We start from the raw sequence: 27,525 nt of genomic DNA, 5'->3' as shown, positions 1-27,525 counted from the left end.
TGACCGGGTTGCCAAGATGAGACTTCACAATTTAAGAGGCCGATCGTCTGGGCCTCTGGCATGGGGGGTCACCACAGAACTCAATCTCAGTTGCAGCCTTGCAGGCCTATCATTGAACTAAGTAGTGATAAAGTATAGATGAAGAAGATGATGAGGATGATAATGATAATTATGATAGTGATGACGAGGAGTACGTAAATTCGTTTCATCTCTGTATACTTCATCAAAATCATTGTAATAACTAATAACTAGCTAGCTTGAATTGTGTGGTTTTCTGTTTCATTGCTTAGAATAATGATCGAAATGAACATTATAGACATCAGGTGCTTCAATGAATTGCCTAAACTTTGTAGACATCATGAGTATGCATCTTGATCAACACCACAAATAATGCTGTGTTGGTACTTTATTCGTTTATCACATAATTTCCACTTAATTAATATCGATTCTCGATTCTATATGTGCTAGCCTTCAAAGCATACTATGCTCCTACTTCCTTTATTAGCTAATAACAACTAGCATGCCATATGGATGCAGGATGCTATTTGATAACAGCAGTTTGAATTGAATGTTAGTAGCCACACTGTGTTTGAAGTACGTACATGACAAATTGACAATTAGCCAGCAGGTTGATCTGCATGACATTTGGAGTTGCTCGAGCCAGTGCAGCTTCATCACCAAACAAAGCATTATTCTTCATTCCTCCTTTAGTAGTACGTATACAGTCTAGTACGTACATATATAGAAAATAAACCACACACATATAAAGTATTATAATCGCCCTCTGATTAAGCTCTCAATCATTATTAATAATTATTAGTACCAATTACTGTAGTAAGCATCATATTCACAGGCTAGCTAAGTAATCTTCGGAAAACCAACCTAGCCCTCTAAAGGAACAGCAGCCACTTCCACCCCATATATCACGTACGTATACCATTGGAGATAGCATGATCTTTTGATACTTTACTCCATCAGTCAGTGTCCCCCTTGTACATTTTCTCCAGCACAGGCTTCAAATCTCTTCGGTGCACATTAACCTTAAGCCCGTACTTCATGAACAATGTCAGCGACATCTTTTGCTCCACCTGGTGGCCAGGAACCACCGCGAGCCGATGCCTCAACAACACCGCCGAGGCGATTGACTTCATCTGGAGGTAAGCCAAATCTTTGCCCAAACATATTCTTGGACCGCCGTTGAAGGCCACAAACTTGTAAGAGTCTAGTACCTCCATTCTCTTTCCATCAGAAGATAGCCACCTTTCAGGCTTGAATTCCAAGCAATCTTCACCCCAAATATACTTCATGCGCCCGATCGCGTAAATGGAATATGTGATTGAAGAGCCAGCGGGCACGAAAGTTCCATCAGGCAAAATGTCATCATTGATTATGTGCTTGAAGTCTTGTGGCACAGAGGGGTAAAGCCTTAGGGTCTCCGACAATGCTACCTTAAGGTATGTCAATCGGTCAAGTTCCTCAAATACTAGGGGACTTTTCAACCACTCTGAAATTTCTTTGCCGCGTGTCTCCATTAGAACGGTGCATATTTCAGAAAGAATTTTTTCCTCCACTTGAGGATTTTGAGTGATCAAAAAGAAAAACCAGCTCAGTGCGGCTGATGATGTGTCACGTCCAGCTAGGATAAAATTGAGTGCCACGTGTTGGAGGAATGTGTCAGAGTAGGACTCTTTTTTCTTCATGAATCGAGATAATAGGTCATCGTGTGGAGTACCCCTATCCAGACCTTGTTGTTGGCTTGCTAGCTCAAGCTTACGTGTATTGATTATATTGGATAGGTAGTCATCCACATGGTGGAGGTTGTGGCTTAAACTAACTTCCATTCCAAGCCCGAGCCATTTCTTTAACTTCCATATAATCTCGGGCACAATTAATCGTTGGAGAGTGGCTTCAGTTGCTCTGTCGAAAGCCGTGGCAAAGTCGTTTTTGGGAAGTCCCGGAGACAACGTTTGCGGGTCCTTCCCGAAAGCTAAGCCACATATGTTGTCAAAGGTGAGCCGAAGCAAGAGGTCTTGAAGATCAACCGGTTTGGCCTCAATTTGAGCCGTCTCAAGAATCGGACAAAACCTGAGCTCGATAGCTCGGCTCACCCACCGAGCCATAGCTTGGCGGAGCGTGCGGGTGGTGAACTCAAGCGCGGCGGTCTTGCGCTGGAACAGCCACGTGTCGCCGTCAGAGTTGAAGATCCCATCGCCAAGCAGATCATGGAAGGCAGCTTGCCATGTAGGACCCTTGGGGTAATTGTCGAACCGGAGCTTGAGGATGTGCTCCAAGTTCTTGGGGTCGCACGTGACGGTCACCAGGCCTTGCTTCCGAGCAAGGAAGGGGATGGCACAGATCGAGGTCTGGTACGTGCCGCCGCACGTGCGGAGGTTGTCTGCAATCCAGTCGTGCATCCTGTACGCGTTCTGGATGACGCCAGGGAGGCTGCCGAATAGTGGCCAGACACGTGGACCTCTCATATACCGTGTGATGATCTTGAACCAAAATAAGTACGCCGCCAGCGCAGTTATCACCATTAACGCCGTCAACGCCGCCATCTGAGATCACTGATTACCACACTGGAATACACCTCCTGGCTAACACCCAACAGAACGTACGTAAGAGAAACAAAACCCAGATCAAAATACAACCCGGGTCAGATTTGTGTCTCTAAGGTTTATATATGCATCAGATACATGGATGAAACATAATTCACCGATTTTCGATCTGGTTTTTTGTTTGGAAAGTGACGTACGTGACAGAAGGAGAAGACGTACGATGATGGAGAAGAAGAAGAAGAAGACTAAAAGAGTGTGGCAGTACTGAAGCAAAGGCAAACTGTGAACTCATATAAGATGAGAAGAGGTAGTAGAGAGATAATGAGTGCCATAAATAGACTAAATTAGGTGGGTGTTGTGTTCAATTATTTTCAATACGCTATATATATTTTCTCTCCTGCTCTCATTTTCTGGTTCCCTAGCCTAGCTTAAACCTTATTAAGAATAAAGCTCCACCAATAATGCCGGCTGCAAATAAATGTCGTTGTATATATATACAGATATGATGGGAGTATAATCAGAGCAGGGTCACCACTACGTACGTGGAGGTTTATAAGCCTTAAATAAGTTTTCTTATGCTAGCTCTCGATCAGTAAAATCACAAATTAACCCTCCAAATTAATATATATATATATATATATATATATCTCTCTCTCTCTCTGGGTTAGAATAATGTCTCATATACAATATTAATTGAGTGATCAAAAGTTTAATGAAACTATTAATTGGTTGAAAACACTGTATTTTCATGTTTACTTGATCAGAAAGTATACCTTCGCTAATAAAAGCAAGCTTTTTCAATAGATTAGCTAGCTAGTTTCAAAACAAGTACGAAAAGAGCTCTAACTGGCTACTATAAGTAATTAAATACTAAAAGTAGCAAGTAATTAACTCACGTACAGTCGACTCACAAACCAACGAGACCCTGCATTGAGTACAGAAAGGTAGTAATAACACGAGTGCATATAAGTTGGGTGGGAACTGACCGGAAATTGGTAGCCGTGGGGGTAGTAAAACGGCAATTTGGGCCTCCGGCGGTGGCGCTTCGTCTACAGGCTCTCCGGAGTTGCAAACGTTGTTGTCGCCTCCGACTGTATGTATTTTGTTTCTTTACTGAGGGGTATAACTGTCTTTTCCAGTAACAACTCCGAACTAAATTGAGCGTTTGCAGTGTGTATTCGTCTATTTTTAGTGTGAATCTCACGTTTCCATGGATGTGGGCATTTCACACGTTCAAAAAACTTGTCGGATAAGCGCTAGATATTCATGTAGAAATGACCGAGAAGATCGGAAAGGCTTGTGACAAGACAATTGTACCCCTATGTTTACATTCACCAACTGGAGGGTCTTGGGGCTGAAGAAACACATTAAGCCCTAATGACTTGGAATTTCGGTTCTGTTGTTTCCAAAAAGAAGACAAATACTACTAAAACCGAAAATAATGTAATATTCAAGGCAAAAATTTCCAAGAAAACCTTCTCTGTTTCCAACTAGTTCAAAGTCTAATAGTGTCACAATAACCAAAAATGTTTTTGTTTAGAAAATGTAATGTTGGTCTAGGAGTACTCTAAGCAAGACCCTTTGCAGAATTTATAACGAGTGTATAAGCTGGAATTGAAAAGCCACATGTGATGTAATATATAGAAATAATAGAATGCAAACATGTAAGTAATCACTCTAGATCTGGATCATACGTACAGTGCTGTATTGTGTATATGTCATTTGATAGAGGGATCGATGATCTAAAAAAGCCAAATACAATTTAAATTTGTTTAGTAGAATTTCCTTCATTAATTTATGTATTTTCAAAACTATACATACATATATAAGTTCAAGCGAACGTATATATATACCCTTGATTATCAAAGTCTCTATCTCTGGTGTCATGATAAAACCATGTTTAATTCCTTCATCAAACGTGTAAAACCCAATTATTTTCTTTTATTTTCTCGCTTTGAATCAAATTTTCTTTTCTAACTAGCTATAGTCGTTCTGGTTTAGTTGAGTGAGCGACCCACCATCATTTATATGCAGCACGTACATGCACCCGCTTTTACGGCGTTGCTGTGATCGAACTTGAAGGTGTGGTTGCCATCAACAACTTCATAATGTTCATTTAGATATGGGACCTTGAATTGCCTCTATTTTTTGCTTCTGCACTTTTGGAGTTGGCCGATCATCTCTTAATCTTTCCACGTTATGAAATCAATTATGTGATCGGTCGTTAGATTCTTTTAAAAAGTTCAAAATTTTCATCAAAGCTATGAACTCTATAGTGTCGAATCCGACCCCGGCCCTCTAGGAGGCCAACCTTTAGATGCAGGCCTGCAGTTGCTGATCATTAATTTGTTCGTATAAAAGAAATCCTATCACATGCATATGTATCATTATGGATTGATTAAGAAGAACTTTACAGTTCATGAAAGCTGTTTGATTGTTTATGCCAGTACGTGTTTATGCACGTACGCATGTATTCAGTTAAGCTGTTACTTCCATATGTAAATGTGGGGGTTATCTTTTTCATCATTAGTCTTGCATGTTATGATTCACCGGGGGCAGTAGAAGCCTCGATCTCCAAGTTTATGATTAATTAGATACATGATCTTTTGTAAGCTGTTGCACTCCTAGATTTGTCTTTGCTGCTCGTATTGTTTTCTCCCTAAATTTTATTTACTACTGATGCCCGGCTGCAGTCGACCGCTCATGCTGTTCGAAACTCGGAAGTGCTTCTGTAGAACGTGTTTTTGCTCATAAGCACTTTTCATTAGCACCTGCGAATCCAAGCATGTACGCTGCACGTCGACTTACTTGGAAGTGCTTCTAGAGCAAGCAGCCAAATAAGGTGTAGGGATAGTAGAATGTTCCCAGCCCCCTGATGATTCCAGAGCCGTAGCCTCAAATAAAACAGTTCTGATAGTTAAAAGGAGAAGCCGTGTAGTGGAACCAAACTCAATACCAATTACCAAGGCAGCTCATGATATATTGGGTATGCTGCAAATATCTGTGTGGAACTAGCTGCTAATTTGTGAAAATGATAATGAGAATAGGATTTTCAGAGCTCACATGAATAATTGAAACAAAAAGGCTTTCTGAGCGAAGCTAATGTGTTTGGATTGTGGTACATTGGAAGTCGTCAAATCTAGCTAGCTAGTTTCACTCATCTGGAATGAGTGATTGCTAACCAGGTTGGAAAAAACAACTGTCAATGAGTTTTGACTAAATAAAAATAGATGAAATCAAAGACAAGACCTGCACAAATTATCTGCCAGGTCATAGAAGGATCCATTATTAGTCTTCAAAATTAAGTAACTTGTCTCCTAGGAGTCCTATCACATGCTAGGCATGACCTCATATATTGAATCTTGATTTTAATCAACATCACACATAACTCAACCAGCACTTAGAATGCAATGTGACTGAAATATCCATGGTGTGATGGTGATGAACTCAATTGCTGCCATTGTCTTTTCCACAAATAACAATCCAATTGTTTAAGCTCCTCAATCTTGAAGAGAATAATTTCGAAGTATATGAGCTAGAAAACACATATGATCGATGTAATAGAAAGCAAACATTTAAGAGACCACTCTAGCTTTTTGAATCCTGCATTGCTGTATGCATAAAGCTTTTTGCTTTTCCTAGTGACCCAGTCATCTCCAAAACAATACTTTCATATCCAGAATCTGGAGAAATTTATATATGCACAAGAAATATTACATACCAGCAATAACTTTGACTTATTTTGAAGAACCACAACATGCTGATATGTGATCTTTACACTCGGGCAGCAATTATCAGAAGATAAGTAGTTGTAGTTCCTATAGTTGCACTGAATTTCGACAAAGATGTGAATAAGAAGGCTCATTACTATACTTCAGTTCTAACAATTAGTATCAGAACAACTACTCCCCAACTAGAATCTCTCAGTTTCCAGGACAACAATGAGATTAGCGACTACTCTACTATGCAGCATATCAGTCATCATCTGAGGAGTAGGCCTACAGAATTTTATTAAGCTATGTCCTTGAAGGGAATCCCTCGGTGTGTTACTTGCAAGCAATGATGACAACATATCAACAGACTCGTACTACAAAATGTGTGCAATGCTTATAATGTATAATGAAGAGCAGATACAAAGAATAACTACAGAGCAGTTCTTCTGGGCCGTCTTCCCTGTATACTAAGATCGGGAAAGAGGAAGAGGGCTCCAAAAAAATCGTTTCTTCTTTTGCTATAAGTTGAGGGTAATATTCCTTTCTTTTCCAGTTTCAGGTAATTTTGAGCAATTACTGGTAAAAAGACACTGTATTGCATATTATTGACAGAGAGCATGAACACCACACAAGACAGAATGAGAGCCAAGTATCTCAACAGACATTGCACGTCAATTGCCTTGGGGTGCAATCAACAACAAAACCAAACAGAACACATGACACAACTTCATCTCATTGAATTCATTCAATAAATCATTTATAAACAATTGATAACTGGACATCAGAGCACAAAAGAATGAAGCTACAATATGATTTACAAACAAATCAAGCTAGCTGACACATTATATTACAAAAGAATTGACTGATTTTCTCAACTAAGATCAATAATATCATTCCCCTCTACCAATTGCACTATAACCCTTTTGGGATCAATATCCTCTAGCAGAATTCTGCCAAACCTCAACATATTGCTGGTCGTTCCTTGTCATGAACATCTTGTTCCCTCCAAAAGTCAAGTTGGTTATCCTGGAACCTCCCATATCCTTCATTCTCCCCATCACATTCTTCCGAAAGTGCCTCGCTTCCAACCCGCCCTCACTCCTCTTCTTAGAACCCACCGCGACCTCTGACCACAACTCCAAATCCCCACCCTTGCTACAAAACACTTGGCTCCCATGGCTCTCAATCTTGCACCCAACACCCTCCTTCTTCCCACTAACCATCCTCCTCTTATCTCCGAGACAAACCCAAGGCTGCTCCACACCTAAACTCCTCATATCCGCATAGAACACCTCCCCGGAATTCACACCAATCTTAAACATTGCTGACAACTCATCCGAAACGGTTACATCCGAAAAGCAATCGACTTTCTCCTGTACCTCCCACACCACATTCCCAGACCTTACATCCCAAAACTTAACATTACCAGACACTCCAGACGGCCCACTATGCGACCCGGAAGCCATCAACAGATTATAACCCGGCACCCATTTCAACTTGGTAGCCGGCAATGCTGAGTTAATCTCGGCACCGAAAATCTCATAATGCCCAATCTCACTAACAGGGCTCAATGTACTCGAGTCATATATCATAATCGAATTCGAGTTTCGTCTACCGGATTCGAAGCTCACAAACAGAGACTCCTGCGACGACCCGATCGCCTGCACCGTCGACCCGGACCGCGTCACATTCTCCCAGCTCAGCGTCTCCCTCACCGACCCGTTTTCGAGGTCCACAATCTGGAGCCCCGAGAAGTCGGTGGCCCCGACGGCGGCGAGCTTGGTCGAGATCGCCAGCATCGAGTCCACGGCGGAGAATTCCGTCAGAATCGTCGACTTCTTCCGCAGCGACCAATCGAAAGACGTGATCTTGCTGCCGTGGGCGACGTGGACGGAGCCGGACGGCGTGGTGGCGACGACGGCGGGCGAGTCGCGGCCGTTGAGGGGCAAGGTGAGGGACCTTTCGAGGTTGAAGGCGTCGAAATGGGAAGGGTTGGAGAGGGAATTGATGATTAGGGTTTCGATGCCGTAGAATTGGGACTCGGAAATTAGGTCCTGGAGGTCTAAAGATTTGGCCTTGGAGGGGAGATTTCCGGTGCGGAGGAGGGAGAGGAGGATGGAGAAGAGCTCCGGGTCGCGGTCGATGAAGGGAGGAGGGAGGTGGGCGGCGGCGGAGTCGGAGATTTTGGAGAGGAGGGAGTCCGGGCCGGCTAGGGTTAGGGTTTGCTTGGTGGTTTGGAAGAGCTGGCCGCCGACGTCGATGGTGGCGATGTTGGATTCGGGCCTGTGGGTGTGCTTGAACGCGGACTTGGGTAGAGCTGAAGGTTTCATTGTTTTGAGCATATTTGGGGGAATTTGTAAAACCCTAGAATTGGGATTGAATTGGGGAAGAAGAGAGTTTTGGGGGGTTCAGAATTGTGGTGGGAATATATGTATGAGCTTTGTGGGTTTCTAGAAGGTCAGAAAGAGAGGGGCTTTATGTGGTCAACCAAAGGAGGTTGAGGACTTTTGAAGTGTCTTTCATGTTTGGAGGTTTCTTTGAAGATGTCCAAGAGTGAGGGCAAATGAGGAAAATGTGGGGGAATTTAAATTTTGGGGGGTTGGTTTATGAATTAAAAAGTTGGGTGCTGTAGCCCTCCTTGTTGGACCAGTATTTGGGAGGACCAAGTTTGGTGGGAAATTTGTGTATAGAATTGAATAAATACATGGGAACAGCAAATGAGACATGGAAAGAGGGGGTTGGAACTTGGAAGGTTGGAGATGCATATATATTTGAGAATCCATGTATGAGCCTGCCTTTTGAGTTGGAGTATACTAGGAAAACATGTTCTCAAGGGAAACAGATGAAATCTGTGAAAGAGGAAAAGCATCTGTCTCAAAAGATGAAGCTCCTACAACATTGATCTGATGGGGAGACTTCTTGAATGATCTCTGTGCAAAACTATTTGTGCCAAGCTTTTGTTGGGTTTTTGAATCATCCCAATTCACAAGCACAAAAATGTATGGGTGATGCTATCTATCTCCCTCTCGGTTTCAACATGTAAGTCACTCAAATTTTGAGATTCTTATTTCTTTTTTTTTTTAGATAGAAAATATATGTTGAAAGTTGAAACTGTACAAATAGTTGACATTTTAAAACGTTGCGAAACTTTAAGTCAGCTATATTTGTATTGGACGAATTACAGTATTCTAATGACCGATATCACTTTACCGTAGTAAGATCACGGATAATTGAGAGTTTCTATTGCAACCCTTTATTGTGACAAAATCACTAACCCATTCTCCATAGAAAATTTGGTAGCCTAGCTGAAACAATTGAAGTGTTAGATTGACCTATACGAAGAATTGGTCTAGACTTTAGAGTCTCAGTGTGCTCTAGCATCTTCATTCTGTTCTCAATACTTCATGCTGAGTTGAAAAGATCTCGATTACTAATATGATTTAACAAAACATGTGTAGAGAATCTTGGAGTGATCTGGTTATGAATCAAAACAATAAATAAATTGGTTAGAGCCTAAACATTGTTTCTCAGTGCATCTAATTTTGGTTATGCTAGCTCATTGACTATTATTTTATGGTTATGTCTATTTGTTTATATGATATGATATGATTCTAGAAGATAGAATGAGTGGCAGCCAGTACACAATGGAATATAAATCGGCAAAGGAGAAATGAGCACTCAGACCAAAAAAAAAAAAAAAAAGAGAAATGAGCACAAATTCTGCCGTCTTCAATCAGCACCATATATATAGATACAACTCATACAAGTCATAAGCATAACACAACAAATGGTGAAAGAAAATACTAAAGCTACTCACTGGCTAGATAGAAATAAATCAGTACTCTAACTCACAAACTTCTTGAAACTAACTTTTTTTAATGTTATTAAATAGCTCACGTACCCTTACATATGTCAATGAAATTTGAATCTATGACCTCCAGCGTTATTAGTTAAGCTACTTAACTAACCAGATCACGACTCACCCACAAACTACTAGACTTACTAGCAACTCACAGTCTCCCTCTTGAAAGCCAGCACACACATTTTGTATCTGAAGACCCTTACCTGTTGCAAAACATGAAGCTAGACTAGGTTTTAAAACTTGATCTCAATCCCTTTTGCATCTCTTTGAGGGAACATACACACGATCATGGTCAATGAGACGTTCCTAGTTTTATACTTGCTGTGCCCAGATGCCAGGTTTCGTATCTACTATTTCCTTAAATTCATTATCGCACAATCAGCATCAACTTGCTTCACTATAACAGCCTTTGATTTTGCAAACCCTATAATCACATTAGATTTATAGGGTTGGGCAGGAGGTCTCAACTTCTTTCCCAGTTTTGTTACAACTATTTTGATTTCTCTACAAGATCTGTTTCTGGGGATTCATGTGCCAAAGGATCATTACACAATTGAAGTTCAAATTCAATTAGTGATTCAAATGGTTACAGTTTCAAAGGAGGACTGTTATTGTTATGATCAGGTAATTTTAGCCTTCTTGAGTCATGTGTAATGCGACAGGTGTTTGGTTCACTTGGGGAATTGGGGGCTTGAACTTTTGGTTTGGGTCTTGGTCGGTCCCTTGTTGATCAGGTTCACTCTATAAGTTGTTAATTTCTTACTACTTCGATCTTTTTGTTTATCAGCTGATGCTCGTCTTGGATATGAAGCTTGGAAAGGTGCAATGCTGGCCGGGGTCTTTCTTAGTTATCTCCCTGAATCATAAGAATATATTGTTTGTGATTCAAGCTTTCTATTTTTTCTAAAATAAAATGTGATCTCACAGCACAGCCAAAAAGACAGAGGCGAAAGAGGTCAAGCTTGTGCCCTTGTGGGAAACATGTTCAAAAGACAAAACTTCAAATCAATTCAAGAGCCGAAGTTTGGTGTTTTGTGATTTGGAGTAGGACTCGTAAAGCAATTCAAGCCTCCAGTTCAATAGAGTGACAGTTTAAGCATCTCAACCCCTTGGCAATTCAAGCAAGAAATAGAATATCACAGAGAAAAACTGTACCTAATGTTAGAAGGAGATAATGAACAGATCGGTTCCCTGCAGCCAAATTATAATGAACATGCAGCCTCGCCGTGGCGTTTAGGCGGCATTGATTTTTAGTACCAAGAACCGTCAGATATTAGATGCTTTTTTTCAAATTAGTAAAGCATTTTGAGAGCATACAAGTGATACAACCAACGTTGGCCTCTGCTCTTGTTGATAACAATTTTCAGAGTTCACTGAATTCTACGACACAGATGGTGATTCATCATTACAGACTGACCAAACTCATTAGATTAAAAACCAACACCTGCTGTGTGCAAATAGTGTCCAGATAATCCAAAAGGGAGTCTAAAGCAGAAACGTGGGTCAAACATAAACGCCCACAGACGCTACCAATTAGAAGTCTACTTCCATTATTTATGTCAACAATCACTCCAGTCTATTTGTAAAAATTATATTACACAGTAAAACACTGACATTAAAATCCAAAAGTTGGGTTCAATCTGTGATTATCACTATCCATAGGCGACCACGCAGCTTCTGAGCTTCAATTCTAAATCACCATGTACAAAAAAACAGCCTCGGACGGTCGGACCTGGCTCAGTAGTCATCTAAGAACTTCATTTAATCTAAAAACACAAAATTTGTCAAGTTGAAGCCATTGTGGTATTAGCGTGCTGAATTACTCACGCCTGGCTGTATCATAGGGAAGAAAGACCAATTCTTTGATCCCTCGTCCTCCTTGGAAACAACCTTCTCATTCGCCCACCAGTCAGCGTTGATATTAGGGGTGCTAGAATCGCCTCCATCTGCATTATCAAAATTGAATTCCTTAGTTGAACCAAGTGTGATGGTTCGCTCCTTCTGATGCCGGTGGAATGTCTCCTCCCCATATCCTCCTACAGCCTTTTCTGATGAATCATTGGATGTGTCAACAACAGGGCACTCATGACTACTGATCACCTTTTTATTAGGACCTTCTATTCTTTCAGCTTTTGTAAAACTTTGTAGAGATGTTGATACAGCTTCAGCTAGTGCTACTGGCTTCTTGCCAACACATCTTCCAGCTTCTTCAGCACTCAATTCAAATGAGACTCTATGACCGATGGAAGCACCATCATTTCTGCGTCGACTGTTTGATCTTGCAAAAAAATCACCTTCATGGGCATGCGGCTTTAAAGTAAAACCCTCCGAAGATGTAGACTTTGCAGCATCAGGAGTCACAGAACCCGAACACAGTCTTGAACCCCAATCACGGGTGAAGAGAATATCAAGGTTCAAGAATTCAGGAGCTTCACCTGTTCGGAACTCCAGGAAGTGATGACCACCAGAAGCAAACTCACTGTCAAGGAAAGGAGAAGAAGTACCAGAGCCTGAGATGCCTGAGCTAGGTGATATAAGCTGACCAATTGGGCTTCCAGGGTACAGTTGGTAAGACTGAAACTCATAGGGAGATAGTGGGTATCTCTGACCACCTTCACCGTTCCTAAACTTAGGATCAAGCAGCTGAGCAAATGGAACCTCAGGTGACGATGGTGTAGTCAAGTGGACAGACTCGGCAGGAGGAGTGAATGGAGCAGTTGATGGTTCAGTAGTAAAGGTTGAGAAAACAGGAGGCGAGACCAACTGAGTTTCATGAGCATAAGGACCGATGGCAAATATTGATGCAGGCCCGGGAGAGTACATACTGGCAGAAATACAAGATTTAAAACCAGCTGGTGATTGCATGGCAGAAGGAGGTTCTGACTGAAAAAACGAAGCAGGAGAGGAAGGAGGTGCAGCAAAGGGAAGTGCAATGGACGGTACTTGGGTAGGATTTTCGGCTCTAGAATCATTACGTCCAGGGGAAGTTGTTTCCGGGAGAATGACAGCATGTCCGATTCTCTTCCTATGTCTTTGAAAGCCGAAACACCAATAGACACCCCAGCCTCTAGCCCATCTTCTCTTCTGCATTTAACCAAAGCTCGTTACTACAACAAAGACTTAATATCAGAAAGACAACAGCAATTCTCTTTAGACAGTAATCTGATATACCAAAAGAAACTGATGATAAAAGAGATTTAATGTCATCTACAAAAGATCAGTTCAAATTGCCAAATACAAATGGTTCTCTGGTCTGCAAACAACAACTTAATAGTCTGATTTTAAGTGGCAATTAGTTAGCATTTGGTGTCCACTTTCCACTTTCTACCCCCACTAGACTACCTCTATCAACAACATTAATGATGCAAGTCCGCATTTCCACCTTTAACTCATCCATTGCATCATTTCTTCTTCTCTTTTTCTTCAGCCTTTTACACCCAACCATAGCCTTTCTCCACCCTTAGGCAGTCAACGTTGAATCATTCCATTTCGAAGCTTAAGCTGAGACGACTGGGGTTAAACCAAAGATTACTCCATTTTTGTTGATCCTGCCTCCCCTTACCAAGACAAATTTTCGTTCACAAGTTTCTCTCTCTCTCTCTCTTTCTAATGTAAAACTAAAAAGTTAACACCAAAGGAAAATCACTCCAAATACTCACAGGGAAAGTTTCTTACTTTCTTTTATTCATAAGATTCAAAAAGGGTTCATCAATACTCAGATTCAGTTACTCATCAAAGCTACATACAGTTGCATAAAGCAAGTCAACCTTCAACAAATAACAAATCAACTGATCAAAGTTTTCACTTTTACAATCACTCCCACTTTTCCAAATCACAATTTGCTTAAAAAGCAACACTAGAATTAAGCACAATCCAAATCTCCACACAAAAACAAGTAAACAACAACCCACAATCAAATCAAACTCCAAAAACAGCTCAAATTAACACAAGACTACTTAAAAATCTGAGCAAAACCCAAAATCACAACCAGACCAAACTTGAGCTTTAATAACTATTAGCATGCTGGAAATGAACAATTACCAAAAAGACCAAGTCTTTAAGAAAATTACCTGCACGGTGGCTTGAGGAACACGGCTCTCCGCCGCCGCGATCGCCGAGGCAGCTGCGTTTATAGTATCCAAAGCGTTGTTGTTCCCACTTCTCAACTCTCCGCCGTTCACTCCCCTCATCATCATCATGGCCGCCGTTTTCGCTTCTTCACGGAAAGCCGTCGGCTTTCATTGGAATCTCGCCGGAAAAGGTCGAATTTCGCCGGGAAAGCTGAGCAGAAAAACGAAAGGAGCAATCTTTTGTTGGGTTTTGGAAGAGAGAAAGAAGAAGAGGAAGAATTTGAAGGGTTTGAGATGAAAATGGGAATTGAAATTGAAATGTGAAGTGGAAATGGAAATCAAATGTTTGGTTATATATATACTATTTTGGCGTGTGACTTAGCTGTTGACGTCAAACACGGCAACGACTAAGCAGATTTTTGCTCATGGTTTAGTGATAAACTGATAATTGAGGTTATAACACACATGGGGATTGTCAAGATTACTGATGTGCCCCTGTGTTTTGGGATGGCAAATATTTGGATTTAAGTCGAGTTCACTTGTTTCTCACATTTTTCATCTTTAATATATTCTATGTAATAACAAACGACACTGAGAGACGCTTGAATATGAGATTGACCGTTTAACGGCATAAATTTTACGTGTTGAACAAGGAACTATTATTATGTCGAACTTATTGTACTAAATGTCGGGAGAATATGTATTAAGTTGACATAAATGATAGATGTCTTTTATGTTGGACACTTGGACATAGACAAGAAATAATGTTCTTTCTTTAAAAATATTGATGCATATGCCTAAATTAGGTGTAATGTATCATGTTTAAATTTCAAGAAATGTCTTTTTATAGTATGATCACCTAATGTCTTCTTCAACCTATGGGTTATTATGCCGCAATGTGAGAATTGTGGCACACTCCGTCTCAAACCCATGGGTTAGTGTGTCATAAAAGTGTGTCAAAAATAGTTCTTTCGGGCTACTTCTAGCACACTAACATACGTGGATCCCGCCTCAAAAACAATTTTTATCGGTGTTTTGGTAAATAATTTCATAAATGAATATCAATATTGTTTAGTAAATATATATTTCATTATTTTAAAAATATATTTTTCTTTGTTGAAATAATATACTACAACACTAAACTCGAATTAAACTTGTATATTTTTTAATGTAATAACTCCCTAAATATACAACACTATTGATATAAAACTAATAACTAAATTATAAATAAAAGCGACAAATAATAATAATTTAAAGTAGAATGAATAATTTCCAACAAATAAGGAGTATTATGACTGAGAGAAAAAACTATTATAAAACTTTAGGCAATGCGAGTTATTCCCGCTATATGATGATTATTATTATTCGTAAATGTCAACCGATACACTAAATAATCATAAATATTAGTATTTTCTAACTATTTAATTATAATTTTTAAATTTCTTAAATTTTATATAAATTTAATTTTTATGAAATTTAATTTTAAATTTTAAATATTAAATGTTATATTACAACCTATTTAAGTCAAAAACAGTTGATATTAAATCAATAAATAGTTTTAATTTAGCATGTCATAACTCATAACGTAGGTCAGGAACTATAAATAGACTTTTAGGTTGTAAAATGCCTAACACGTGGGACTAACCAACCTATACAACAAAATACACATCCTTGTAATAGAACGAGGGTGCTTTAGTCAATTGACGTACAAACAAGGACAATTAGTGACGGTGTTAGTTGAAGGTTTGATTAAGAAGTGTTGTTTGTGTTAAGAGACGGAAGAGTTTTAGTGAAACACGTGGCAGATATGCACGTGTGGGAGGGGCCCATGCCAATCCTAAGTTTCTCGATGGCTTCTCGCGTGGAGCCCACCCGCTCTAAGAATTTCTCCCCCATTACCCGCCACTTTGAACTAACTTGCACGGTTGGTGCACCACCCCTCACTTACCTCCTTCCTCATTTTTCAGTTCTTTCCCAAAAGACCCTCAAGTTTATACGATAGATCACAACATATTAATAAAAGGAAAAACTATGTAAACTGCATCTGAATTTTCAGAAAATATGCACTTTGTTATGTCACGTTTCATAAACTTCAAAATGGTCTGACGTTTTATTCTTATCCAACTTTGGCACCTCATTCATTGAAATGTACTGTTTTCCCATGCCCCAAAACGCTTCTCTTATTATTTTGGTGTCTCTCCTTAACCTCCCGCTCATGAATTGATATCATTATCTTTTTGGGAACAAGCAGTCCGTTCACCTGGTCAGCAACTTGACCTGGGAACATTTGCACAACTAGCGTTAGATCAGGTAAATTTAAATCTAACGGCTAAGCTTTAATCAGATTATTTTGAGTTAAGTTAATGTATTTTAAAGAAAATAATTTTAATTACTTTTTTCTTCTTTCTCAATTCCTATATGTATTCTTCCTACCAATCTCAATGTCTTCCTCACAAAATTCACAAAATCTGCTAAAAATCAATAAAAGTATCGCCAGAGACGGACATTCAACGCGTAAGCACGTCATTTACTATTTTTCCTCTCATCTTCTTCCCTTCTCATTTTAATATCTTATCCTCCTTTCTTCTTCCACATAAGATCAATTCAGAGACTCAGAGAATCACCAATGTTTTTTTTTAGAGAGACCAAGAGAAGCCCATGATGGCATGAATGACTTCCCTCTTGTGCTCCAACTATGGCTTCGATCCCAATGCCATCTTCCTCTTCTTCTACAAAGCCTTCTCCTTTTAATCTTGATATAGTTTATAAAAATAGGAGAGCGAATTCATCAAGAGTTGGCAAACCTATTTCCCCCGTTGGGTCTCCGTCTCCGGCGAATATCTCACTGGATTTGCAGCAAAATTTGATGAATTTGGGGAGAAGAGAGGAGAAGATGATGTTTTTGGGTATGGGAAAAAATGTGTTTTTAATCAATTAAAACTATTTATCTCTCAACCATCAGATTTAAAAATGGTAGCTGAAATCAGACGATAATTGAGCAAATTCCCCTGGTCAGCTACTGACTAGGTGAACAGGACTCTGGAAACAAGTGTGTATATAGATTTAAACCGAGTTGGATAGAGATGTAGTTAGGTTCAAAAGGAACTCAAAAGGTTCTTTTCTTGTTATGGTAGTGGAGAGAAACAAATCAAATCTAAGAAGAAGAGAGTTTTGATTTGGATACAGAGTGAGCGGGAGGCTAAGAAAAGATGCCAAAACTGAAATCAGATTGGGGAAAATCGTTTTGGGGTCGGGGAAAACAGGGAGAGACCAAAACAGCCTTACATTTTATTAATTGAAGTACCAAATTTAGATCAAGAATGAAAAGTCAGACACCATTGTGGAGTCTATAAAACGTGAGATACCATATTGCATATTTTCTGAAATGTCACACTATTTACATAATTTTTTCTTAATAACATTACAATTGTTAGTACATGAGCGATTGCCCTTATTAACACTTTTCAAAACCAAGAGCATATATTAGTTCTAGATAAACTTTTATTTGAAAAATCTGACATATTTGAGTTGTTTCTGCTTCGATGATGAACGCATTTGAATTTCATAATACGTGTTCTTCTCTAAAGTTTCACATTTGAATTTGAAGCCTTATTAATATTTTTCAATACCACGTGTGAAAAGCATAATCACTATCGGTATCTTGAGAGGACCCATAAGGCCATAATGCATTACCTAGATCGCTTAGTAGGCATGATGTAACACACAACCACATGTTTTAGAGAGGAATAGAGATGATTCATGTGCCCATATAAAAGGTGAACTCGATGGCTATCTATTCGTTCCCATGTTCATGGTCCTTCCATACGGGTTGAATGAACAAATTTGCAATCATAATCAAGAAGGATTTAAATTATGTTTTCTCATACCTAAACTCAGCAATTAACTTTAAGTGGTTAAGGCAATGGGCTTAACTTTTGACTCTTAACAACACTAATCATCATCAACTCATTAACAATCACAATTATTCCCTTCATGAGCTAAACCCCTATCTTTTGGACTCGGTCAAAACTCAAAACAGAGAAAAAACCTCATTATAAACTGTTACAGTAAAATCTTGAATCCTATGATACAGACATTTCTACGTCCTTTGAAAATGATGCATTCTATCTGACTATCTCTATCTCAATCCTAATCCACATTAGCTTAATATTGTTCCTCCTTATTGGTATGATATTTTGCAAAGCTTTTCCTCTCCCTTCTTACTTTGTTAGGCAAAATGTCAAGTGATGTGGCGAGACCTACTCAAACGTTGAGTAAGCAAGTGAAGCAACATTCTAAACCCAGAAGATTAGTCATGTTGATCTAGAAAATGACTCGAGCCTAACTTCGATAAGATTGGTCTGACTTTCTATGTCGAGTTGTCGACTGTCATGGTTTCATTTTCTTTGCAGGAACCTAATACAGTAACTCTAGCTACTACTTTTGTTGATGGACGATTCTTAGCCGTCGATACATGAAGGTTCCCTGTTTCCATACTGATAAAGATTGATATTCCGATCTTTTATTCCACATTACATTGGTCAAGTGAGAAGAAAAATAGTTCTACACGAATTCTTGAAAGTGCAAAGGAATTTTATAACCCACTAAAGTGGTCTGAGTATCAAGTATTTATGTAGTACTCATAGAGAGGGAAACACTGGCGAAGATGCCTCTTCCATAAAAAGAAGTCAAGAGGAGCTTATTTCTACAGTACTACAACCAGAGAATGATATGCATGTAATGTGATTTCTCTATAATCAAGCAGCCAAGCTCTTTGAGGCGATCTCAAACACGTTTTCTGATAGTCCATTGGTGGACAATATCTTCTCCAGTTGTGCCTGCAAACACCAAACGGCATTTATATTAGTCGGTTGCAGTTTGGAAAGGAATGCATATTTGTGAGTTCCAGTATGAAAGACAGAGGATATACTATGCAATAGAAAAGGACTAATAGTTACCTTGGCAAGGTTTTGCCGGGTTACATCAAACCGCTTCCATCTTGAGAAGGCTGACACCATGCGGGAGGCCACCTGCATTCAACAACCAAGAATAGTATTTAGTGATGAACACTATTTTCCACAAACCAAGCAAATTATGATTGAAAAAAAAAATCTATGAAAGGACCTGAGGATTAATTGTATCTAATTGAGCCACAATTTCTCCCAAAAACTTGTAGCCTGACCCATCCTTGGCATGGAAATTCACAGGAGAACCACAGAAACCTCCAATCAATGAGTACACCTTGTTTGGATTACGCATGTCAAAGGCTGGGTGGCTTAGGAGCTTCCGCACATTCTCAACATTACCAGGAATGTCAGACACCGCTTGAAGTGCAAACCATTTATTCACAACCTGAAGAGAGAGATACAAACTTTAAAACAAGAGAAATGAAGAAGCTTTATTCACACAACCAAGAACAGTAGAAAACTGTAGGAAGGGTTGAAAATAAAACATATTCAATAATTCAAGAAGGCAGGTCTGAACAACAAACAATTGTGGTTAGTGTTAGGAACACTTTAGATCCTTTGAAAATGGAGTGTTAGTGGGAGGAAACAAATAAAAAGAGCTCATTCTAGCATAAGGGACTATCAAATTGGGGAAGGAGTCTTACCAAATAATCATCCTGCCACTTGTTATAGAAGTCAGCCAGAACATCATCACGAGCTTTACCAGGATTTTGGGCAATAGCTGCCAAAGCCGCAAACTGATCTGTCATGTTTGTGGCAGCCTTATACTCATTTAGCAGAAGCTCAGTGCACTTTGAATCTTCCAGGGATGCAAGATATGCTATAGATGAAAGTAAATAAAAACACAATCAGTTCATTTAAAGTTTAACTTCACTAATAGTCTAATACTGAATAAATCATTCAAAAGAATACAACAGACCAAGGGCAATATTCTTCAGAGCACGTCTGGCCAGATTAGGGTGGTCAAACACATACTCTCCTGAGCTCCTGTTGTTCTCAACCTGTGAAGCATAGCAAATGAACTTTATTTCTCTGTAGACTACATTTAAAAGTAAACAAAGCACATAGCAATAGCAGTAATCACTCTATATATGATAAAGTAAATCCTCAAACTATTATCTTACTGTAGTAAGAAGCTCTGCTTTCAGTTCTTGGGCAAGCTGCTTCCTGATAAAAGTTCGAACAGCATGAACAGCATCAGGATCTGCAACTTCCATAATGTCCATTATCTCTCCTTCGCCAGGCAGAGTTATTGCTTTTGCAACAAATTCCTATCAAAGCAAAAGCAACAAAGTTAAATATTAATCCTTTGAATATCTTAGAAAACATTCGAAAAGAAGAAAGAATAATGGCATCAGTCATACCTTGTCCAAGCTAGAGTCAGATAGTATGCTTTTGAGCCCATGCAGAAACTTAGGATTCAAGACCAAAGGTTTTTTTTGTTGAAAATCAGCAACCAAACTTAACATCAACTTACGCGCCAGCACTTGTCCAGCCTCCCAGCTACAGCACAAATTTGAATGTGTAAAGAATCTCATCAAGTGGTCTAACTAATGACAAGAGAGTTCTGAGGTCTTAGAGAAAAACCGATTGAATCCATCTGAATCATAAGCGAGGAGTAAATAGAGATCATCATCAGTGAGATCAGTTTCCATTCGGATCGGTGCACTGTAGCCGCGTAGTAGAGATGGAATGGGTCGCTCAGATACATCAGAGAAAACAAACTCTTGTTCTTTCTGCATAGAAAAGTATAAATATTATATAATATGCCGAAAATGACCAGCAAGAACTTGCCGTGGCTATATCTCAGGACAGTAGAAGGTCATTTCTCAGTTTCTCACTACAATTCTAATTCAAATTTAACACCCCTATATCCACCAAAAGAATGTTGTCATTTGTTCATCTACTCTAAGAACACAGCAAAAAATTATCATTTTCCTATGCTACATGCTAGCTTTTGAGTTGAGAATAAAAATGAGAACTTGACCCAAAAAAAAAGAAGGAAAAGACAAAAGTAAGAAAAGGTCCAGCTACTATTAGTCGTTAATTGCTAATGAAAGATAAGTTTAGATACATTGACCTCCAAAGACAAAAATAAAATAAAATTTACAAAAAAAAACAGCCCGCAATCTGCGTGACATCAGTACCAACACACCGTTGTTACTCTAAGAGATATTTAAACTGACCTTTGTTACTCTAAGAACTGTTGTGCAGACTGGCTGATCATTGCCAGCAATAGATTGCAAAGTCCCATCATAATACACAGAGGAGAGGGAAATCTCCTTTCCAGATGAATCAAGCAAACCTACTGCCACCGGAATGAACATAGGTTCTTTTACAGGCTGCCCTGGAGTTGGTGGTACCTCTTGACTGATCAAGTCCACATTCCAACACAACTAGTCATCTATTCCACCAAACAAAAAGAGGAACATCAAGGAAAACACAGAAAATTATACCACAATTATATACCTAAATTTCAAAGTGAAAGTACGGGCTTCAGCATTGTAAGATGATGCAACTTGGACAATAGGAGTCCCAGCCTGGGAATACCTACAGTTTAGTTACAGAAAGATGTCAGTATAGAAACCATAAATTGGAAATTTGGAAAAATGAAATAGATGAATACCATTGTAAAAAGTTGGCAAAATCTGCATTGTTGGCGTCTCGCATGGCAGCATAAAAGTCTTCACAGGTTACAGCTTGTCCATCATGTCTCTTGAAGTAAAGATCCATACCCTGAATAAAGAGAACTCGTATAAACTGAAAATACAAAATGGGGAGGTCTAATTATTCCAGAAGCAGCATTAGACATATCTTCTGTGTTACCTTTCGGAATCCTTCAGTCCCAAGTAGGGTTTTGTACATCCTGACCACTTCAGCTCCCTAATAAAGTTGATCATAAAGATAAACAATTATAAGACTGGCACTAGATTTTTTCTGTCCACAGAGAGAGAGAGAGAGAGAGAGAGAATTTTCTGTCAAACCTTTTCATACACCTGCAAGATACAAATGGAACAACAACAAATAATTAGAAGTCTTGTTCATAATTATAGAAAAAGAGATAACATGCAGTAGAGAACCCTACCGTCACTGCATGTAGAAGTCAGCAAAGGCCCACAAGTTGAATTATACCCAATGTGATTGCACAAGAAACCAAATATATCAAAAATGAGATAACAAGTCCTATCGCATTCCGGAAAAAAAGGTACACCTTTACTCTACACAAATGTTTGTAGGAAAAAGAACATGCCTGTATAGAAGTTATCCATCTGCAAGAAGAGGAAACAATGAGAATAAGTTTTAAATTATCAATCAACTGTATAATGAGCAGTACCACATGAAAGATGATATCTGACCTTGATGTAAGAATGTGGCCGAACAGGATGTGCCATGGGACCAGCATCCTAAAAGACCAGAAAGCATACATCAGTATGTAAATGCGGGAAGTATCCAACCCAACTTTGATAAAGTGATATGGGGTTCACATTCAAAACCAATTGGCAATGGATGGAGTGGCCCAAATCCTTATAAACCCACAGGCTTGGTCTCAATTCCCAATGTGGGATGTATATTCTCAACACGCCCCCGCACGTGTGGTGAATTTTCAAGTCATACACGTGGACAATATTTTGGGTGACGTTGAGTGCGTGTGGCCATTTGGGGCTTCACACCTGGACGTGGGTAACCCATTTTGATACCATGATAAAGTGATATGGGGTTCAGATCCAAAACCAATTGGTAATGGATGGAGTGGCCCAAATCCTTATAAACCCACATGCTAGGTCCCAATTCCCAATGTGAGATGTATATTCACAACTTCATGGTAACTATCTAATATAGCACGCACAAAATAAAGTTTCAATAAGCAGTTGTATAAACACACAAGCAAAAAATACCTGTGGAAACTGATAAGTTCGGAGTTTGGAAACATCACCAATCCGCTTCACAGTGCGACTCCCCATATCAGATGAAAATTCCTACATATGAATAAAGATCATAATTGAAAAATAATCCTTATGTCAAAGCATCAAGCTATAAGGTTACACATGTCACCCAGTGCCTTGAGGAAAGAGTTAAAAAGCTATACCTGATCACGGAACACAGTAAGACCCTCCTTCAGACTGAGCTGAAACCAGTCGCGGCATGTCACTCTGCAGTGTATATAAAAGAGACACTTAGCTCAAAGATAACCATATTCTTCTTAAACAGAATACAAAATGTAAAAAACTAAATAAGGAAATCTCATATGTACATGGCAACATGCTGAACCCAATTTGAACAGATGCAGTGATTTTCAGATTATAGGCTTCAAAAAGAATTGAACAGATATAAGATGTAGGTACAGACAAAGTGGAAAGCTCTGAGGGCGTGAAAAGAAAAAGGGAAGGAGGCACACAGAACAGGATGCATCATGCATATCCTCCAAAGTAAACTAAACCGTACTGTAGATAAACCAACCTGTTCCCAGTCCAGTTATGGAAATACTGCAAAAGATTTAAAAAAAAAAAAGGAGAAAAGGATCAGAACAAAGTTTTTCCCATGCCATTCATCTTAAATTATCATAGGATGTGGCTTAGCAATAAACAAACCTCATGGCCAATGACACCCAAAATGGCAGCATAATCTCCATCTGAAGCAGTTTGTGGAGATGCCAAGACAAGTTTGGAATTGAAGATCTGTTAAGATTAAATTCAATAATCATAAATTTAAAGGATGGAACTGATCCACTGTGACAAGGCTACATAATAATAGATATCTTACATTCAAGCTCTTGTTTTCCATAGCTCCCCTGATATAGAACAGGAATCAAAATAAAATATCAGTAATTACGTGACATAAAATGGTCAACTTTGGAAAATGAACATTAGTCACTTTCCATCTCGAAAATCCGACTTCCAAATGCATGCTTTATTAGATGATTAACTTTTATCCAGGAAAAAAACATAGACATACATGTTAAAATCTGGAACAGCTACAATGTTGAAGAGATCCAGGTCATACTCAAGACCAAAAACCTGTGAGGAAATATGCGACTTAAGTGAGCAGAGTTACACAAGCTATATAATCAAAATCAATGGTAAACCATCGATATTAAAACCAATAGCTTCTTAACATGAAGATTCTCACATCCTCATCCCATTTCATAGCCGCCTTTAGTGAATACATGGCATGTGCAGTCTTTGGTATATCTTGAGCTGGGGTCCAAATCCTCAAGGCCACCTTTCGACCTGATCGAGTAATAAATGTGTCATCTCTGCTCTCAAGCTGTCCAGCAACCAAAGCAAACAAGTAGCAGGGTTTCTTGAAGGGGTCTTCCCAAAGAGCATAATGTTTGTTACCCTGAACCAAAGGCACAGACCTATGTAAATAACAGTACACTCAGAAAATATGTAATTGTTTGCTTCATAAGTGATGTTCACCTCCAGGTCTCCCTGCTCGATGAGATTTCCATTAGACAACAACACTGAGTATAATGATTTATCAGCTTCTATGCGGCATGTATACTTTGCCATAATATCAGGACGGTCCTGATTCAAAGAAAAAAACAATCAGTATGCCAGACATTGATCCAAATATTAGAACTGTGGCTGCAGTTTACAATCAATTAAACGTTTCGAACCTGATAGAATGTGATTTTACGGAAGCCTTCAGCTTCACACTGAGTACAAAAATTCCCAGATGACTTGTAAAGACCCTACAGTTATACTAGTCTCAGGTTAGAAAAGAAACTAATATTAGGAAGGAAAAAAAAAATAGATATGAAAGCATGCACCTCTAATGATGTATTCTTCTGAGGGCACGTCTCTGTTTCAATTTCTAAAGTAAATGTACCACTAGGTAGTGAATTTATCGTCAGGTGGCGCAAGTCCAATTGGTAATCATCCTCCTATAAGAGGGGGAAACAGTAAGTGTGTTAAAATTAAACCTTTCCCAGAAGGTGGTAAAGGCAAACAAAGCACCATACGAAATAGATGTAAGTGAAAGATGTACACAATAGAAAAAATAGGAAAGTATAGACTTAATCTAATAAAGAAAACAAAACAAAAAAGTAAAAGATGGCAACTTAAACAACTTTCTATGCATTGCATAAAGTAAAAGTTTGTTTGATGCTTATATTTAGCAAAAAAAAAAAAGTGATACAACTAAGCTGGAAAAAGAGAAACGAATTATAAAAAAACATGCCTTTAGATCCGTGCCGTTGATGCGAACAGAGAGCAACTTAAGATCTTGGCCATCTAAGACCAATGGTGAAGAAGTGCCTGTCATAGAGACTAATAATCAGTTTTGCGAAGTCACATGTAAACATGATTGAAAACATGAAAATGGAGATTGTTACAGTTACAGTTACAGACAAGTGATTGAGTTGTCTGATAAAGACAGTAGACTTGTTCATATGAATAGGGTGTTCCAAAGATGACACAGATACAGTTGACCAATACAGTTTTAAATGGGAAGAGTGTTCACAAGACTACCTTCAACTCTGGGAAACACAGCTATTTTTGAAGTAACAATTGTTTTCTCCTCACCAAGTGAAAATTTCAAATCCACCTGCAGTAGTATCTCCGTAAGTAGCCGTGTAAAAAGAAAATACAAGGCACTCAGAGATTCAACCAAACTGAGTTACTTGATTAGAAAAGTTTATCATACCTTGTCAAAGTAGTAATCAGGCATTTTGTAATCCTTTAAAAAGATTTCCTTTGGTGTACCCATTTTAGACTCTTCTACTTGCTCTGGCACGGTTTCTGTGGCAACTGAACAGATTAACCTTCTGTTTGCTTGCTTATCTCTCTGAAGCAAGTTCAAAAGTTCATATGAATAAAAAAATTATATGAAAGAAACAACTACAACATCTGCGTGTAACATAAAAGTACAGCAAGCAGATATATAAAAACTGCATTCATAACGTAAGTATACACATAAACTACAAAGATAGGTAACCGGTTTCCCGTAGAAGCTTTGAAACTTACCTGTATTGAAATATATGGAAAGCAATAAGACCTTCGGCAAGTAGCCTGGAAACAACAGTTATTTAGAGACCTAATAAATTTTGATATAATACGCCATTACTGAAATAATACTTTAAACATATGCAAACATAAGTAGGAAAAAACATGCACAAACCTCTGAAGTAAGAAAGCGATATCCGCAAACTTGTTTTGCTGAATTTCTCAAGAAACTAACACGGTTGCGAAGCTTCAAAATCAAAACAAAAATCCATTTAAGCAAGCGCACAAAGTAAAGAAGATATACAATGCAGCCACATATGCACACCAAATGTATCTATACAATCAAACAGCACATTAACTGTCATTCTATATCCTAAAGACCCAGAGAACTGAAAGCGGATACCAAAGCCAAGAAGAGATATCTGAAAGTAAATAAATCCAAGAAGAAAAATAATCAATGCTAGTAGCCACAATATAGTGACACAACTTGCAACCTTCAAACAGGTTCCTGATTTAACATATTGACATATGATTCTTATTTGCGAAATGAATTGAGCTTTTTAAACACATCCGTGACACTGCTTATAAGCTGTAACCTTTCACACGCAGAGAGAATAACAATCACATTTATATACTTCTACAGATTTAAAGTAAATATCTTTTCAGAGAAGAAAAAAGCAGCCCGACTAGCAAACACTTAAAAACAGATTCATACTTTCAGTTCTGAAATATGCTTCAGTCATATCTGGAAATCAATACAGCACCTAACTAAATCAATGACACAGCTTATAACCCTTCACAGATTCAAACACAAAGCACAGAGACAATTAAATCAATGAAAGAACACTTGGATAAGAGTAATCACGGGAGCAGGTGAGATCAAACCCAGAAGACTGGTCCTCACAAAAGCCGAACTCTTGCATGGCAGAACTAACCGAGCCATTCCAATTCAAAATCCTAAACAAACCTATTGTAATCCCAATAAAGGTTCCAACTTTAACTTGGGGATGAATACCCAGAAGCCTAAAACCCAAAAGAATCCACAAGAGGGCCTTAAAACCTAGATCAAAATGACTCACAGAAAAACAGAACCCATTGCTGCTACTTATATGGATAACACAAATTATGGACAACAAAAAACAGATAAATACCAAACAGTTTTTAAAAATAAATAAAATTTGGGTTCAATAAAAATATGCAGAAGCTTTCTTCTCTAGTACCTTGTTTGATTTGATGTGATCAAACTGCAAAGAAAAGCCCTGGGGTTTTGAACTTATAAAACAACCTGGGATAGAATCAACAACTATTGGTGCCCATGTCCCACAGGAAGCAAGCTTTGTATTTATAGAGAGATAAATATATATAAAAAAATATTTACAATCCTTGTTCTATACAAAACCAATGATAA

The 27,525-nt window shown here is 38.7% G+C and overlaps 5 protein-coding genes across 7 annotated transcripts in view; 1 reads left to right on the top strand and 4 right to left on the bottom strand.

Annotated features, from left to right (window-relative positions):
• The window catches only part of LOC126796014 (elongation factor 1-alpha-like), a 136,886-nt gene that overhangs the window by 71,417 nt on the left and 37,944 nt on the right, over positions 1-27,525 (top strand). The gene's annotated exons all lie outside the window — the stretch shown is intronic.
• LOC126796010 (cytochrome P450 86A22) lies at positions 804-2,900 on the bottom strand. Its single transcript, XM_050522752.1, has one exon. It carries the CDS (start codon positions 2,556-2,558, stop codon positions 975-977), a length of 1,584 nt encoding a protein of 527 aa, XP_050378709.1. The 5' UTR covers positions 2,559-2,900; the 3' UTR covers positions 804-974.
• Positions 6,989-8,678, bottom strand: LOC126796012 (BTB/POZ domain-containing protein At5g41330). The gene has a single exon (XM_050522753.1). It carries the CDS (start codon positions 8,611-8,613, stop codon positions 7,201-7,203), a length of 1,413 nt encoding a protein of 470 aa, XP_050378710.1. The 5' UTR covers positions 8,614-8,678; the 3' UTR covers positions 6,989-7,200.
• LOC126796013 (uncharacterized) lies at positions 11,711-14,541 on the bottom strand. Of its 2 annotated transcripts, none has more exons than XM_050522755.1 (2): positions 14,204-14,541; positions 11,711-13,240 (listed from the first exon to the last, which is right to left on the bottom strand). In XM_050522755.1, the coding sequence occupies exon 2, from the start codon at positions 13,221-13,223 to the stop codon at positions 11,940-11,942; it is 1,284 nt and encodes a 427-aa protein (XP_050378712.1). In that variant the 5' UTR covers positions 13,224-13,240; positions 14,204-14,541; the 3' UTR covers positions 11,711-11,939. The 2 variants fall into 2 exon arrangements, with proteins under 2 accessions (XP_050378712.1, XP_050378711.1); XM_050522754.1 differs by having other exon boundaries at positions 11,711-13,217; positions 14,204-14,539.
• On the bottom strand, positions 18,759-27,171 carry LOC126796024 (puromycin-sensitive aminopeptidase). Of its 2 annotated transcripts, XM_050522786.1 has the most exons (32): positions 26,983-27,171; positions 26,293-26,364; positions 26,139-26,183; positions 25,819-25,959; positions 25,644-25,719; positions 25,354-25,430; positions 24,944-25,057; positions 24,791-24,865; positions 24,591-24,698; positions 24,298-24,510; positions 24,124-24,185; positions 23,932-23,959; positions 23,760-23,846; positions 23,629-23,654; positions 23,258-23,321; positions 23,067-23,147; positions 22,527-22,574; positions 22,421-22,439; positions 22,256-22,260; positions 22,155-22,166; positions 21,997-22,053; positions 21,797-21,906; positions 21,640-21,720; positions 21,357-21,540; positions 20,758-20,906; positions 20,535-20,673; positions 20,295-20,441; positions 20,090-20,171; positions 19,815-19,990; positions 19,328-19,555; positions 19,162-19,233; positions 18,759-19,041 (listed from the first exon to the last, which is right to left on the bottom strand). In XM_050522786.1, the coding sequence occupies exons 1-32, from the start codon at positions 27,058-27,060 to the stop codon at positions 18,961-18,963; spliced, it is 2,937 nt and encodes a 978-aa protein (XP_050378743.1). In that variant the 5' UTR covers positions 27,061-27,171; the 3' UTR covers positions 18,759-18,960. The 2 variants fall into 2 exon arrangements, with proteins under 2 accessions (XP_050378743.1, XP_050378742.1); XM_050522785.1 differs by lacking the exons at positions 22,155-22,166; positions 22,256-22,260 and having other exon boundaries at positions 21,997-22,055; positions 22,406-22,439.

This window comes from Argentina anserina, chromosome 5 (genome assembly GCF_933775445.1).
Source record: "Argentina anserina chromosome 5, drPotAnse1.1, whole genome shotgun sequence".
NCBI classification, from domain to species: Eukaryota; Viridiplantae; Streptophyta; class Magnoliopsida; order Rosales; family Rosaceae; genus Argentina; species Argentina anserina.
This window is presented reverse-complemented; position numbering and strand designations above follow the sequence as displayed.